The sequence below is a fragment of the Periplaneta americana genome, chromosome 16 (genome assembly GCF_040183065.1).
Source record: "Periplaneta americana isolate PAMFEO1 chromosome 16, P.americana_PAMFEO1_priV1, whole genome shotgun sequence".
NCBI lineage: Eukaryota > Metazoa > Arthropoda > Insecta > Blattodea > Blattidae > Periplaneta > Periplaneta americana.
Window position 1 is genome coordinate 183036875 of NC_091132.1, and position 15572 is coordinate 183052446.

Consider the following 15572-nt stretch of genomic DNA (forward strand, 5'->3'; position numbering starts at 1 on the left):
ATGCAGCTCTGATATAAAATAATGTTACATTAAATAGGCACTATTCAACATTTCTTAAGTGTTTCGTATATTATCCCACATTAGTTAAACAATAGTCCGATTTCCGCTATGTTAATATTTGTATTTGTGGATGTAATTCCACGCCGCTCCGCCAGATGTCAAGTCCGCGATATTTCGCATTTAAGTCGATGCTGCTAGTATACAGCTGTCCGGTATTATTATAGTAAGGTATTTGCTATCAGTTCTAAAAAAATTGTATTCAAAACATCAGACCAACAATTTTGGTAGACCATAAGATAATGTATTTTGAAAAAAACAATATTCTGAATAAGAAATATAATAGAATATGATAATAGGAAGAACGAAATGAAAAATTACCATTTTGAAGGAACATAATAAAATACGCCTAATAATTAAATATGTATAAACCTAGGAAATAATTTATTTAATAGTATACAGGTATATAAAGGAAGACTTAATTTAAATCTGAAATAACATATAACAAATCAATAATTACTATTAATCAGCAATATTAGCAGAAAACAATAACAGACTTAGAGATGGAAAAAAAATCACTAGCAGCGATTTCTCACCGGTGATTAATAAATCACTTTCACTCCAGTGAGTGAGCTGTTCATTAACCAGTGAAACAGTGATCGAACTGTGATTTCACTGCAACATTAAACTACTGTCACGTATACTGTACATACCGTTGCTTACGGTACATACAGTGATTAAACTCTCTCCTTGTTCTCAAAATATAGCAACAGACTGTGATATAGCTGAATCTCTTCCATTGCAGTCTTCTGCCATCTGTTCAACAAGTTTTGAACTGCTTGGTAAAATCCTTCACAACTTTACTGCGTTGCTTACGCTTTATTGGCACCCTAGTTCATTGATCTAGGCTGGCACCTAGTGGCCAACAAAATAGACTTCCATTCACCTTGAATGACGTCATTAGCGGGAAATTTCAATACCCGCGAAGGCCGCGAATTCAAAAGAACCAATATTTAGCCATTGGCGACAGTTTTGATTTCGTGAAATAAAGGGCGCTAATTTGTATATCACATGACCGTTATTCTATTGGATTGTCGTTAGTTAGTATGCATTAATACTATGCAAAACATATTAAAATATGCTAATTGCATGCTGTCATTATGTTAATATAAGCAAACTAATGTTAAAATGTGCCAATATTCTGAAATATAACTCCCTCATCCAAAACAAATTCCTGAAATGTCCACTCAAATTTCACTTACATTTATGACTAATATAGCCTATGCAATTGCATTAACTTCCAATCTTTGGTAATTGTTGACTTACAAAGTTAATTTTGTGAAAAGAAATATTATTGTAGTAATTTCACTAAGTTAATTTTGTAAATATATGTTACTGTAGTAATTTATTCATAATTCTCCAGATTAACTGTACCACAGGTACATTAGATATTTTTTTAACGTTTATATACAAATAATATGGAAAACAAATTTAAAAATGCTTATCTTATGATATTATGGTATGCAAAACATTGTTCGAATATGTCAATATAATGAAATAAAATTCGCTCGTCCAAAACAAAAATTCTTGAAATGACTACTCAATAAATTTCACTTACGACATTTACATACAGATATGTAATTGCATGAATTCCTATCTGTGGAAATTATTTATGTAAGTATTTTTTTAAATCAATGAATAAATGTTGTTATAGTGATTTAAGCGTAGTAATTATTATCGATTTCAAGTTAATTTACGGTATGTTCTCCAGAAGAACTACAGTGCATGAGGGTTAAGTTGGCGTGATTTCTACTATCCTTGTCTGCGGTCCATGTCTATCGACTGTCAACAGATGTAAGGGGGGAAAGGTTTTCTTTTGTAGAATTCTTGGAATTCCCTTCCCTCCTTCTCCCTTGGCCCTTCTAGAACACACTTTTGCAAATCCAATTAGTGGGTCTCTCAGTGGCGTCTTGGCGTTGTTCGAGTTCATTTATTCAGTAGTGTTTAGTGAATAGTGAAGTAAGTGTGTGTCTCGTTGTGTCAATTTAATATAATATAATATAATATACAATAATTCACAATTTAAACAAAATGTTTTCGGAATTGCATGGTTTCCCTGTTATCTTAAACATTGTAATGTGTGTTGTGCTCTTGTTTTTAATAATCATGGTAGGCAATATGGGAAAACGCGGGAAAGCCTTGAAGTCGGACAGTATGAACATGGTTATTAATGTACACAAATTCTTTACTGAAGAATATGAGGCACTGAAACGCGGAAAGCAAACAATATCTGTGTCGAGTGTTATCGAAAGAACTGCTGCAGCGACAGGTATATCGTCTCGTAGTGTTAGCAGGATTTTAAAAAAACAAAGGCACTAGAAAGTGGAAGTGTTCTGCGAACTCCAGGAAAGAAACGCCCAAACAGGACCCCTCAGAAAACTGCAATTGACTCATTTTCTGCCGCCGCTATAAGACGAGTAATTTATTCTTTGTATCGGACTGATTTTTTGCCTAGTTTGAAGGATACAAATGACGCATTAATTAAGGAAAGCTTATTCACTGGAAGCATATGGAGTTTGAGAGAAATTCTTAAAAAAATGAAATTTAGGTATGTTAAAAATACTCAAGGCAGAAAATTTTTAATGGAAAGGTCAGATGTTATTTTAAAGAGATTTAAATTCTTAAGAAAAATGAAAGAATTACGCGCCACTGGACGCGCCGTTGTTTATCTAGACGAAACTTGGGTTAATGTGAACCATACGAAAAGCAAAGTTTGGAAAAGCGATGATCACGAAATTGACTTCCCACTTCAAACCCCAATAGGAAAAGGTCAACGGTTTATTATTTTACACGCCGGATGTTCGACAGGTTTCATTCCAAACGCGCTTCTAACTTTCAAATCTAAATCAACTAAAGACTACCACGAGATGGACAGCACTGTATTTAAGAACTGGTTCATTAATCAATTATTACCAAACATTCCTCTCAATAGCATCATTGTAATGGACAATGCCCCCTATCATTCAACAGAACTCAATAAGGCACCAATTTCATCAACACCGAAATCTGAAATGCAGTCCTGGCTTCGTAACAATAACATTGAATTTGATTTACGATCCACGAAACCTGTATTATATGAACTTGTAAAAACTAAAAAAGATAATTTCAAAACATACGAAATCGACCAAATTGCGACAATGCACTCCCATACTGTAGTGAGACAGCCACCATACCATTGTGATTTAAACGCGATCGAATTAATATGGGGGCAGGTTAAAAATGACGTTGCGAAGCGTAATATTTCGTTCAAAAGTAAAGATGTGAAATTGTTGTTTGAGAGCGCTCTTGCAAAAGTGACGGAAGATAATTGGAGAAAGGCCTATGAACACGTGGAAAAAGTCGAACAATTTTATTGGGAGAAGGACGGACTAGTAGACGAAATTAGCGATCGATTCGTAATAAATTTGGATGACACGGACACGGACGAGGAACTTTCTGGCGGAGAGGAGTCAGAATTTGAAGAGGAAGAGAGTGCCGCCGCTGCTAACTCCTGGTCGCTGGAAGGAGTGTCGACCATACCGCCGTCACCATAAATGAGGGTAGAGAGAGATGGTGAGTATTCTTTCTCTTTCTAAAAGGGACTAGACAAGTAAATCCTCATGGACTGTACACTCTCTTTACTATCTGCCAACATAACCTGCGAGCGGTCCAGGACAATTACTGAGAAATAGTTTCCTAGTATTGCGTCTTGGACCTGTCGAGTGTTATATTGGTAAGCAGTGCGAGGGAGGGCTACAACAGTGCATTAGAATATACAGGTAAGTATCAAACGATTTTTATGTTTGAATGCATTGCTACATAGGTCTACACGATAGCTGTTGTATTTATGGCAGCTAACTAAACCACGTGTACATCACAATATACATCTCACAGAAGGCAGTGAAGCCAAAGAAATTTGAGCCTTATTGAGTGTAGTTTTTCTGGAGAATTACTAATATTATCTGCAGTTTACTGTAGTAGTTTAACAATACTGTGGAATGCGGAGAAAATAAAAAGGACTTAGGCTAGGTTCGTCAAGGTTAATATAAGAAAGTAAGCCTACTTTGTTGAGCTACTCTTACCATTTATTATAATGCTACCAAATGAAAATTACATATTTAATTTAAGTTAAATATTTTCAACTAATATGTCTGATTTCACTGTAGCATTTTTTTTTCTACACCACTTACGCTAAACTAGTGCTGAGGTAGTTCCCCTTTGTACTCCGCTTGTGCACCTTGCATATACGAATCTATGATAGGTTAGGTTAGTTTAAGCTTTTATTATGCCTTGCATATACGATTAACTGCATCTCCACAAAAAAAAAAAAAATCCCTCATAAATTCAATGATTTTCGCTTCCAAAATCACCTCAGCGCTAGTTTCACCTCAGCTAACACAACTTAATTTATACATTCAGGGCCAACCCAGCGGGAAAAGTCTTTTCTCTCCACTGAATGTATCTATATCTTATCCCTTCATTATTTTGAATTTGACACAAATGCATTTCACGATCATAATCATATTCACCAACAATTTCATTAAAACAGTCGGAGTACTGGCATTTCGTAGTGAGAAATCACTCCTATTTCCAATCGCCGAATCGCCGCCACTCACTAGATCACTGCTCTAGTGATCAGCTGATCCAAGAAAGCTCGTCGTTATCACAGGCAGTTGAAAATCGCTGCTAATCACTGGATCACTACTTTAAATCACCGTGATTGAAAAAGCTATCACTACTTCACCGTGAGTGAAAAATCACGCTTTACCCTATCACTAATAACAGTGAATTAAAATAAAAGCGTTTTGAATCTAGCTCGTCTGAACACGGCAGCCTTGAAGAAATATCAGTAAGGATCTAGTGAGCCCTGAATAGACCGTTGTAATGTAATGATGGCGGTATTAATACTGTATTAATTATTTTTATGGACCGTCAATGTTGATAAATATATAGGCCTACGCAATCATGTCTTATTACTCCGAGGAATATGTAGACCAGGGACATGCTCTCATATCTGAGGTCAAATTTGAGGAAGATGCGGTGCCAATATCGTCCCCAGCTGTGAATCTTCAACCTGAAGTGAGTGAAGTCTTTATCTTTGATTGGCATGTGCACTGGCTTATACAACAGTACTTGCAGTGCCTTTTGGTCTATGATAGTAGCTTGAATAATGTCACCTTTAAAAATGTCCGTTGAAAATGTATAGTTGAGTTCAAAACGAGCTGTTTCGTTAATTTTGGGTGGTACTCTTCTCTTTCAGCTGAATTTGGAGAGGAAAAAGTGTTGGTGAAAAAAGTATAAATAGCCTATAATTAACGTTAATAGACGCTGATTAATTTTCTGTTTCAAGTCCTCTTCTAATCGCTCTCCTCTTTTCATTCAAGATAATATACTATGTGAGTTCATAATTGCACTCAGTTTTTTTTCCTATCGCAATCTCTCTCATTAGCTCTGTCTGGATTATTTGAACTGTTGTTTCACTTGGTTTTCTCTTCGTCTAGCAGCGGAATATTATGTAGCCAAATGTTTGGACCTAGGTAAGCTATTTCTTAAGAAGCTAGATATCCTCCACGTGTGAATTCCCTAACATTAAGTTCTGCAGATAATTTGTTTTTCCCTTTAGAAATTTTACAGTTATAAATGCTTTTAGGGAATTATCTGCCACATTATTATTGCTCGAGGATTGATGATATGTTCTGGTATGTTCAGTACTGTCTCCACCAATATTGCAGTGCATTTCATTACTTCTAATATATATATATATATATATATATATATATATATATATATATATATATATATATATATATATATATATATATACATTAATTTTTTTTCCCTGCTATCTTAGTTCGGTGTATATAAATGTATGAAAGACATATAGGAACAATGATACCAAGAAGGGAAGGCACCACTTATGAGGCAACTAGGCCAGGAGATAATGGGGCAGAGTGAACAGTTCTTTTCCTCCTCCATTACATACATCGCCGATTAGCTACATATTACACTAATCAGAATTCAGATGCATAGAAATATTGTTCTTCCTCTGACACATATCGTTAAGTGAGATGCACTGCCTAATAATAGATGTTAAATGTTATGTTTTATTTAACGACGCTCGTACCTGCAGAGGTTATATCAGCGTCGCCGGATGTGCCGGAATTTTGTCCCGCAGGAGTTCTTTTACATGCCTGTCGCATTTAAGCACACTTAAATGCCATCGACCTGGCCCGGGATCGAACCCGCAACCTTGGGCATAGAAGGCCAGCGCTATACCAACTCGCCAACCAGGTCGACTCTAATAATAGATGTACATATGTTCCACACCTGTGGAGTAACGGTCAGCGCGTCTGGCCACGAAACCAGGTGGCCCGGGTTCGAATCCCGGTCGCGGCAAGTTACCTGGTTGAGGTTTGTTCCGGGGTTTTCCCTCAACCCAATACGAGCAAATGCTGGGTAACTTTCGGTGCTGGACCCTGGACTCATTTCACTGCCATTATCACCTTCATTTCATTCAGACGCTAAATAACTTAGATGTTGATACACCGTCGTAAAATAACCCAATAAAATAAAAATAAATATCTGGTACTTGCCCGTCTGTGTGGCCACATGTACCCATTTACGTACGTTTGTGCGAAGAATTTTTGCCAGAATTGTTTAGGATGTTTTTCCACAGCTATCCTTGATATGCAAGATATTTTTAGCCATCCAGTGCAGGCAACCAAAAAAATATTATATACTCACAACAATTCCGAATATTAATTATAAATTTTTTTGTAAATTATGAAAATTTTGTAGTTAATGCAACAAATTCCCCAAAATATGCTACATTATTTATAAAATAATGTACTATGTGTAGGAATGCATGAAATATGCAGAAATAAGTACGGTTATCGTTTATAATCCATGTTGAATCTTTCGTACACTACTTTTAACACTTGAATATAAATAAGCCGAACATGCTTACATAATTAACACGAGTAAGATCTCCATTTAATCAATTATTTATGGTTATGGTTATATATGGCACATATATTACACATCTATATCTTTTTGAAAGACTTTCAAGTGGGCAATAAAATTATAAACTTAAACATACTGGTAATTGTAGTGCAGCTGGGAAATGCATGATAGACAGTTGCTAATCACTAGGATCGCTACTATCGCCTCGTTACAGACAATGCGAGATAGTACCTGCACAGTCTATTGTTTCTAGTACCCTCATAAACTCAAGTTTCGTGACTGTATATACTAGACTGTGGTAACACAGAGAAAGTAGCTTGTAATCTTAGAAGTTTCCTAACACCCAGTAATAAAGTGATGATTTAATATATTATCTCTTTGTATTTCAGAAGCAGAATCTTTTGGATCACAATGTGACTAGCGTAAAGATGGAATGTGTGGACCAGAATCCTGATCTCACATCTGAAGTTAAATTTGAGGAAGATCCGGTGTTGAAACGTGAACCTGAGGTGAGTTGAGCATAAGGAATGCACTGCTTGTTCTTCTTCTTCCACTGTATATCTTTATTATAATTGTAATTTCGCTTTAGATGTAGTTACAATCATTATCACCTGTCTTCAGGGCAATTCCATTTGTCACAGTATCAGCTTTGGACTGTATATATTATAACATGTATAAATATCTTTCTGCAAGACTTTCAACTGGACAGTAAAATTATGAACTTGCACATGTATGTATTTATTTACACAGCAAGTGGGCAAAACCTGGTTGCAGTGGTACAAACAATATAAACAATACACAATAATTACGATTAATAATAATATATAAAATAACCTAATTATTAAGTGAACCTAATTTACATTACAACGTACATATCTATAGGCCCTACGTAAGTTTCACATTGGTACTGATAATAATCTTTCACTTTACTCTCATCTCACTCACAGTACTGACACTATGACACATTTCACTGACACTATATGAGGCACTTAGAAGCAAAGTGATACAAGTGACGTTTAGTAACTTTTGAGATAAATAATTTTGACGTTGAAAAGGAAATTGAAAAATTTGTTACAGAACTATGTTGCTGTAAATTTACAGTTGTATATGTTTCTACCTATATTTTTTTACTTCTAAATAGAAATTATCTATTCTAAAACAGTTTAGGTAAAATTGGGTCCTAAAGTCACTTGTATTATTTTGTCACGAAAATATTTTTGTGGAGAAGTAATATAAGTGCAAGGGGTTTCAGTATTTGTGTATTAGTTAAAAGAAGAACATTGCTTACATCATTGAAACATTCCTGTCTTAACATCATTTAAGCTTTCTTATTATCATATTATAACACAACATTAAATGTGTCTGTATAACCGAAAGAAGAGGGTTAAGAAAATGTTTAATTTTGAATTAAATTCAGCCTTAGTCGCTGTCCATTACGTCACTAGCCTCATCTGAAAAAGTCACATCTCTGTCTGCTGCAACATCTGTGTTTCTGTCATGAAATGCATCTGTAGGACTCCTATCGCGAGTATTCCTTGAACTTACTCTTCTACGACCACGTCCTGCAGTCATTATAGTTCCCTCATGCTTGAGGTCATCAAGAAAGAGTGGTGTATGGATAGGATGAATTTCTTTAGCTCTTGCAAGTTGCTCCACTTAGCGAAAGTTATCCTTATTGGATCACAGTATAGTTGGTCCAACTCAATGTATGCAGGCCTTCCACGAAGTTGTTTCGAAAAGTCAGCGCTGTAATACAGTATATTACCTCTCTCCATTATGGCAAATGAATTAGTCAAAAACAGAAGAAACGCAACAACACTATGTGAACAACGCACTTGTATCAGTTTGCCTCTCACTCAAAACTCTCTATGCATTGTAATACAAAGGTTAAGCCAATATGGAGCAGCACTGACTGCAACTGCACTTATATTACTTTTTCTCTGAACAGATCTGACAGTAAAGATTTAGAATATACACTTATCTCACTTTTTACAAAAATGTCACTTGTATCACTTTGCTTCTGAGTGCCTCATATAACACATTTCACTGACACTATAGAACACATTTCATTGACACTATTATCACTGATCGAAACTGTTCACTGTACTGTAAACCATAACTTCACTGTCTCACTATGCTTCATCGACACAACAATTCAAATAAGACAAACAATTACACCCTTATTCATACTTATAAACAGAATTACATTAATCAGAACATTTCTAGTCTGAGACCCTTCTACAAGCTATTTCCCTCTTACAAGCTCTTACATTCTGCTAATTAGAGTCTAGCTGGGGCATGGTAACACCTAGAAAGCAGCTTGTAAAGTTTTTAGTCTTCCAACACCCAGTAATAAATCGTTGATTTAACATGTTATCTCTTTGTACATCAGGAACAGAATCTTTCTGATCGGCATGTGACGAGCATCAAGACGGAATATGTGGGCCAGAGTCCTGATCTCACATCTGAAGAGAAATTTGAAGAGGATTTGGTGTCAGTTTGGTTGCCTGTGGTGAAACGTGAACCTGAGGTGAGTGGAGCATTAGGAATGCACTGCGTGTTCTTCTTCTTTCAGTGTACATCTTTTATTTTGATTCTAACCGACACTATCTCTTTAAAATTGTACTTGCATTTGCTTTCAATTATGATGGGTTTTTTTTATTATTTATGTCACGTTGCAGAGGACTCTAATGTTGAATTGTTGCCTTGTTTTGTGTTTCAAATTTGAAAACGAAACTGCTTCTTACACTTACTCTTAATTGTTGCTGAGATACGCTGTGTTTTTTATTATATGTCGGACTTAAGGACACGACTTCTTTATCTGTGTCTTTTCTCAAAAATTCTCAATACTTTTTACAGTTTCCAAATAATTGATTTTGCTTGAGATGTAGTTACAATCCATTTGTCATGGAATCAGTTTTAGACTGTCTTCAAATAAGTAATTTCTGATAGTTTAAAGAATGTAAAAAGGGAAGGAATATGTCATGCACACTTGGTAAACAGATACCTCTGTACAACAAGGAAACATTGCATTTTGAATTGCAAGACAGTACACCAGAAATAAATAAATAATTATAATATTATAATGTCACGGAATCATCTCTGGGTCAACCATAGTATGATGGCATGTTGTAACATTACCATATCTCTCAGATTTACAAAGTAGAAGAAGAAAAATTTTTCTTCTCAAGAAGTATTTTTTTTTTTTAATTTTTATTGGGTTATTTTACGACGCTGTATCAACATCTAGGTTATTTAGCGTCTGAATGATATGTTGGTGATAATGCCGGTGAAATGAGTCCGGGGTCCAGCACCGAAAGTTACTCAGCATTTGCTCGTATTGGGTTGAGGGAAAACCCCGGAAAAAACCTCAACCAGGTAACTTGCCCCGACCGGGATTCGAACCCGGGCCACCTGGTTTCGCAGCCAGACGCGCTGACCGTTACTCCACAGGTGTGGACTCAAGAAGTATATAATGCAAGGCACACACTGCAGAAAACCACATCTCTTAACTTCAAATATATAGAAGTTCTGTAAGAACACCTACAATGATGTTACGTCACGGAATCGATGTCTTGGAATCATAATAAATTTGTCCCGATATCACTAATGTACATACAAAAGAAGTATCACTTGAAAATTAAATGTAATGTCAAATCAAATAATGAATGATACATATATTATCACCTGATGTGCTTGATTGCATGTTTACCAATGTTATCAGTTATTTATGTTCTGTCCAGAAATAGCACTGGTGAATACATAATATTGGTATTAAATTGTAACAAAACTAACATAATTCAATTTAAATCCTGTCCAAATTCAACCTCGCAAATTTCTAGCGCAATAATTAACAACAGGTCCCTATTAGAAACAACAACAACCAAATTTCTTGGCATAAAAATCGATATTGTGTTAAATTGGAAAAATCATATTAAAGAAATCACCCCCAAACTAAATTCAGCTTGTTTTGCTATTAGATCTATGCAAAAGATAGTGAATATCAATACTTTAAAAACAATATACTTTGCATACTTCCACTCGGTAATGAGTTTTGGAATAATATTCTGGGGAAATTCCACTGATAGTAACAGTATATTTCTATTACAAAAAAGAGTAATTACAATAATAGTAGGTGCCAAATCTAGGGAGTCGTGTAGGACTATTTTAAAAAAACTACAAATAATTTCCATGGTTTGTCAGTATATCTTTTCATTAATAATCTTCCTCGTATGTAATCGTGAAAACTTTGTAACTAATTCAACAGTTCATAGCATAAATACACGTCAAAAAATGACTTTCATACTCCATCTATCGTGCTATCAAAAAGGAGTGCGTTATATGGCAGTAAAAATTTTTAATAGTCTCCCTACCGATATAAAAAATGAAACTCAAAACATAAGATTATTTAGGGCCAAATTGAAGAAGTACCTAATTTCTCATGCCTTCTATTTTGTAGGTGAATTCATGACATTCAATAACTCTTCATGAAATTGATACTAAAACTTTGTGTTGTACTAGTAGACTATATTGTAAATCTCGTCTGTATATATTTCATCTAGACTATGACTATAAATTAAGATATTATAATAGTATTAAGTTTTTTGACTTGTTCCATATTCCAGCTGTTAAGCAATGTGTGAATACCATGGAATGTTAATAAATACAATACAATACAATTGTCTGGTGACTAACATTTCTGGCTGCCCGGATAAGGGATGATGTCATCTGTATCAACACAACAGCATTTCTTTCAATATGGGGATAGATAAACTTTGCCATTCTGATCACTCTGAAGCAGATTTGATACGTTATATTCTGTTGTTATAATTTGTCCAACGAAGGATTTTCTGCTCTTCTTACCAGGATATGTTCCCAGGACAAAGTTTCCTATCGTTGCTTTAGAGGTTCTATGCTGGAGTCCTGTAGGTGTCCAGTTACGAACGTCACCTTTGTGTGTTCAAAATTCAAAAATCTTTTAAATGTTACCGTATCTTGATACGAACTTTTTCTCTTGATGAATGTGTTTTTTTTAGTGTGTGTGTGTGTGCGTGTGTGTGTGTCTCTCTAATGCTCTGGATTTAACAATGAAGTCATCATCCTTCTTGCTTCCCAATATTTTGATGGAAGGTCCACAAATGTCCTAAGAGTCCACTACTTTTAACACGAATATAATTAATTGATTAACTAGTGGACTTACTCGTGTTAATTATGTAAGATTTGTCCAGCTTACACCTGTTTCATTGCTTACGCACCATCCTCACGGCGTCATCTCGAACTTCTCTGCCTGTTATGTGGGTGTGTTTGATTGTTGAAAGATGTTGACGAGTGGAGTCAAATATTGTGTGTGTACTGAAATTGATCTGTGTGTTTAGAACTTGATCGGGGTGTGTTTTAGTGTGTTTGTATATTTCGTATTGTTCTAGTGTGTTGAGATTTTGGTTTTTTGGGTTGTATATGTAGGATTTCGATGTCCGTATTTATCTTATTGTATGTATGGTTAGCATTGGTTATGTGATCGGCGTATGTAGATGTATTGTGTCCTCTGGTTATTGCTTTAATGTGTTCTTTGTAGCGTGTTTGGAATGATCTGCCTGTCTGTCTTATGTAGAACTTATCGCAACTATTACATGTGAGTTTGTATACACCTGTGTGGTCGTATTTATTTGTTTGTGTTTTTTGTGTGTTCAGATGTCTTTGCAGTGTGTTTTCTGTTCTGTATGCTATGTTGTATTTCTGCTTTCTGAATGAAGATGCGATCTTATGTGTGCTTTTGTTTTCATATGTTAGTGTGATGTATTTCTTGTGTTTGTGTTGTGTTTTGCGTGTTTTTGTGTTTAAGTTTTTGTTTTGTCTTTCTTATGATGTTGTCTATTATGTTTGGATTGTATCCGTTTTCTTGTGCTATGTATTTGATTGTGTTCACTTCTTCATTGTAGTGTTGTTGGCTCATGGTTATGTTCAGTAATCTGTGTACCATTGTCCTGTATGCAGTATGGGGTGGTTAGATGTGTTGTGTATCTGTGTGATAGTGGTGGTTGGTTTTCTTTATATTTTGTAGGTGTGTTGGTTGTCGATTTTTGTTATGGTGATGTCTAGGAAATTTATGGATTTGTTGTTTTTAAGTTCTAGTGTGTATTGAAGTTTTGGGTGTAATTTGTTTATCTATTGGTGTAGTTTGTGTATTTGTCCTAAGAGTTTCACAATTAGCCAGGTGCTACATCTCCATATCCTCTTCTCTGATGCACAGTAAGCATTTAGGTAAAATCAGCTCATGAAAATGTTTTTTTTTTTAATGTAGGAAGTTGACACATAACACAGCAGTCCCCTATTTCTCGGTTGCCTGGTTTTTCAGATTGCTCCCGCTTCATATAGAGCTCTGGCTCCAGGAACATGCTCCGAATGCAGTCATTGAAGTTTCGTGTGCCTATCTGGCATGATCCCAGCATGCACGCTTCTGCATCCTGATTACACATAATTTATTTCATCAATCTTTGTTCACGTCATGGCGGATTAGATGTGTTCCAGTTCTTAATCCGCCATCACTCTCTATACAAACATTACAGGCACTACTACATAGTGAACCAATAAGTATTCTCTGTACACCCTAATAATAATAATAATAATAATAATAATAATAATAATAATTAACTAACTAATAATAAGTTTAGCTTTTGTATTTAAAACTCTTAGGAATATGTATGATAATAACTTTCTTGTGTTAAATATTATTAACGTACCTTGTTAACATGTTTCGACCTATTCTCGGTCATCTTCGGAACTGGTCGTTGTTGGTCTTGGCGCCTCTTGTTTCCTGTGTGGGTGCGTTCGTAGTGTAGAGTCAAAGAGAGTATGTGTTTTGAAATTGAGTTGTGTGTTGAGAATATCGTTGGGGTGTGTTTTCGTGTGTCTGTATATTTCATATTGTTCTAGTGTGTTGAGTTTCTGGCTTTTTGGTTGGATGTGCAGTATTTCCATGTCTGTGTTGATGTCTCTGTAGGTGTGGTTGGCATTTGTGATGTGTTCTGCATATGTGGAGGTGTTTTGTAATTTTGTTATGGCTGTGATGTGTTCTTTGTAACGTGTTTGAAATGATCTGCCTGTCTGTCCTATGTAGAAGTTGTTGCAGGTATTACATTTGAGTTTGTATACGCCTGTGTGGTTATATTTGTTGTTTGTGTGTTGAGATGTTTTTGTAGAGTGTTATTTGTTCTGTATGCGATGTTGTAGTTCAATTTCTTGAATGAAGTTGCAATTTTATGTGTGTTTTTGTTTTCGTATGTTAGTGTGATGTATTTTTTGTGTTCCTGTGTTTCTGTTGTATTCTTATTCTCTGCGAAATGCCTTGTGATGTTTTGTTTGCCTGGTGTTCACACTCGTTTTTTCTTCTGCTTTTCTCTTTCTGTCCCTTATCAGCACATGGAAACCAGCACCATTTTTTTTCCACCAAAGCCGTGTTGTTTCTGCTCCACTTAAGGCCCATAACACACTTGAAGAGTTTTCCCTTGCGACAAATGTGTTGCGAGAAAATTCAAAGATTGATAACATGGATGCAAATGGACGTCCACACACTGGAAGAGATTCTCGTTCGAGGCAAAAACCTCGCGCGAGTTTCTCGCTGGAATCTGTACCTCAGCGAATTTTCTTGACACATTTATCAAAGATGTTTGACATTTACACTCTTTATAACGATTGAATGTAGAAACAGATATCACAGGTGGCGATGAATTGTATTGTTTTTATTTGAAAATGAGGAAAATGGCTGATAATTGCAGTCAGAAACTTATCGAACTTGTACGATGTCACCCGTAGGCCTATTTATATGATACACGGGATGAAAACTATAAAAACACGAAACTTAAAAAGAAATCTGGAGGCAAATATCAGATTATCTGAAAATAAATAGGGCTATATTTTATTTTGATGAGATTTAGTAGTATTAATTAAATATTTGAAATCTTAACAGTTTACATAATTTTAATCAGAACATAGCAAAGAATCCTCTATCATATCATGAATGGAAAAACACTGTGGTCCATTCAACCTGAAATAATGCCTAAACGAATCATCATTCAAATCGAAACCAGTGTCCAAAACTCGCCCTTATTTTCGTAAGATACAATGCGATTTTCAGATATCTTTGGCTTTAATTTTAGGCCTACTTTTTCTTTTCATTAACAAAATATGTTCATGTAACTCCATTTCCTCATCATCTGAATACTCAGATTCAACATAGCGTTCGTACATAATTTGTAAAGTACGACAATATACTTACAGGTTATATATTTAAGTACGACAATATACGTAAATACATAACCTATAATATTTCCCCCAACGAGTCATTACTATAATCAGAAAAATGCTTTCTGCATGAAGGCAGTGCATAGATGATCATAGCGAGGTGTGATCTGTGATAGCGAGAACTCGCCAAGTGTGTGGAGGAAGGCTCTTCGCCTCTTTCTCGCAACACATTTCTCGCTAGCGAAAAATTCCTTCAAGTGTGTTACGGGCCTAAGGGCATGGTTACAGCTTCTAATGCACCATTTAAATATTTGAAATCGATATGGATATGA

General features: G+C 35.4%; 1 protein-coding gene across 2 annotated transcripts in view; it reads left to right on the forward strand.

Annotated features, from left to right (window-relative positions):
- The first annotated feature begins 4903 nt into the window (after window positions 1-4903).
- The window catches only part of LOC138692197 (zinc finger protein ZFP2-like), a 148326-nt gene continuing 137657 nt past the window's right edge, over window positions 4904-15572 (forward strand). For both annotated transcript variants that reach the window (XM_069815276.1, XM_069815273.1), the window contains exons 1-3: window positions 4904-5115; window positions 7389-7508; window positions 9392-9529. In XM_069815276.1, coding sequence (XP_069671377.1) covers window positions 5002-5115; window positions 7389-7508; window positions 9392-9529 — 372 coding nt within the window. In that variant the 5' untranslated portion in view covers window positions 4904-5001. The remainder of the gene's footprint in view (window positions 5116-7388; window positions 7509-9391; window positions 9530-15572) is intronic.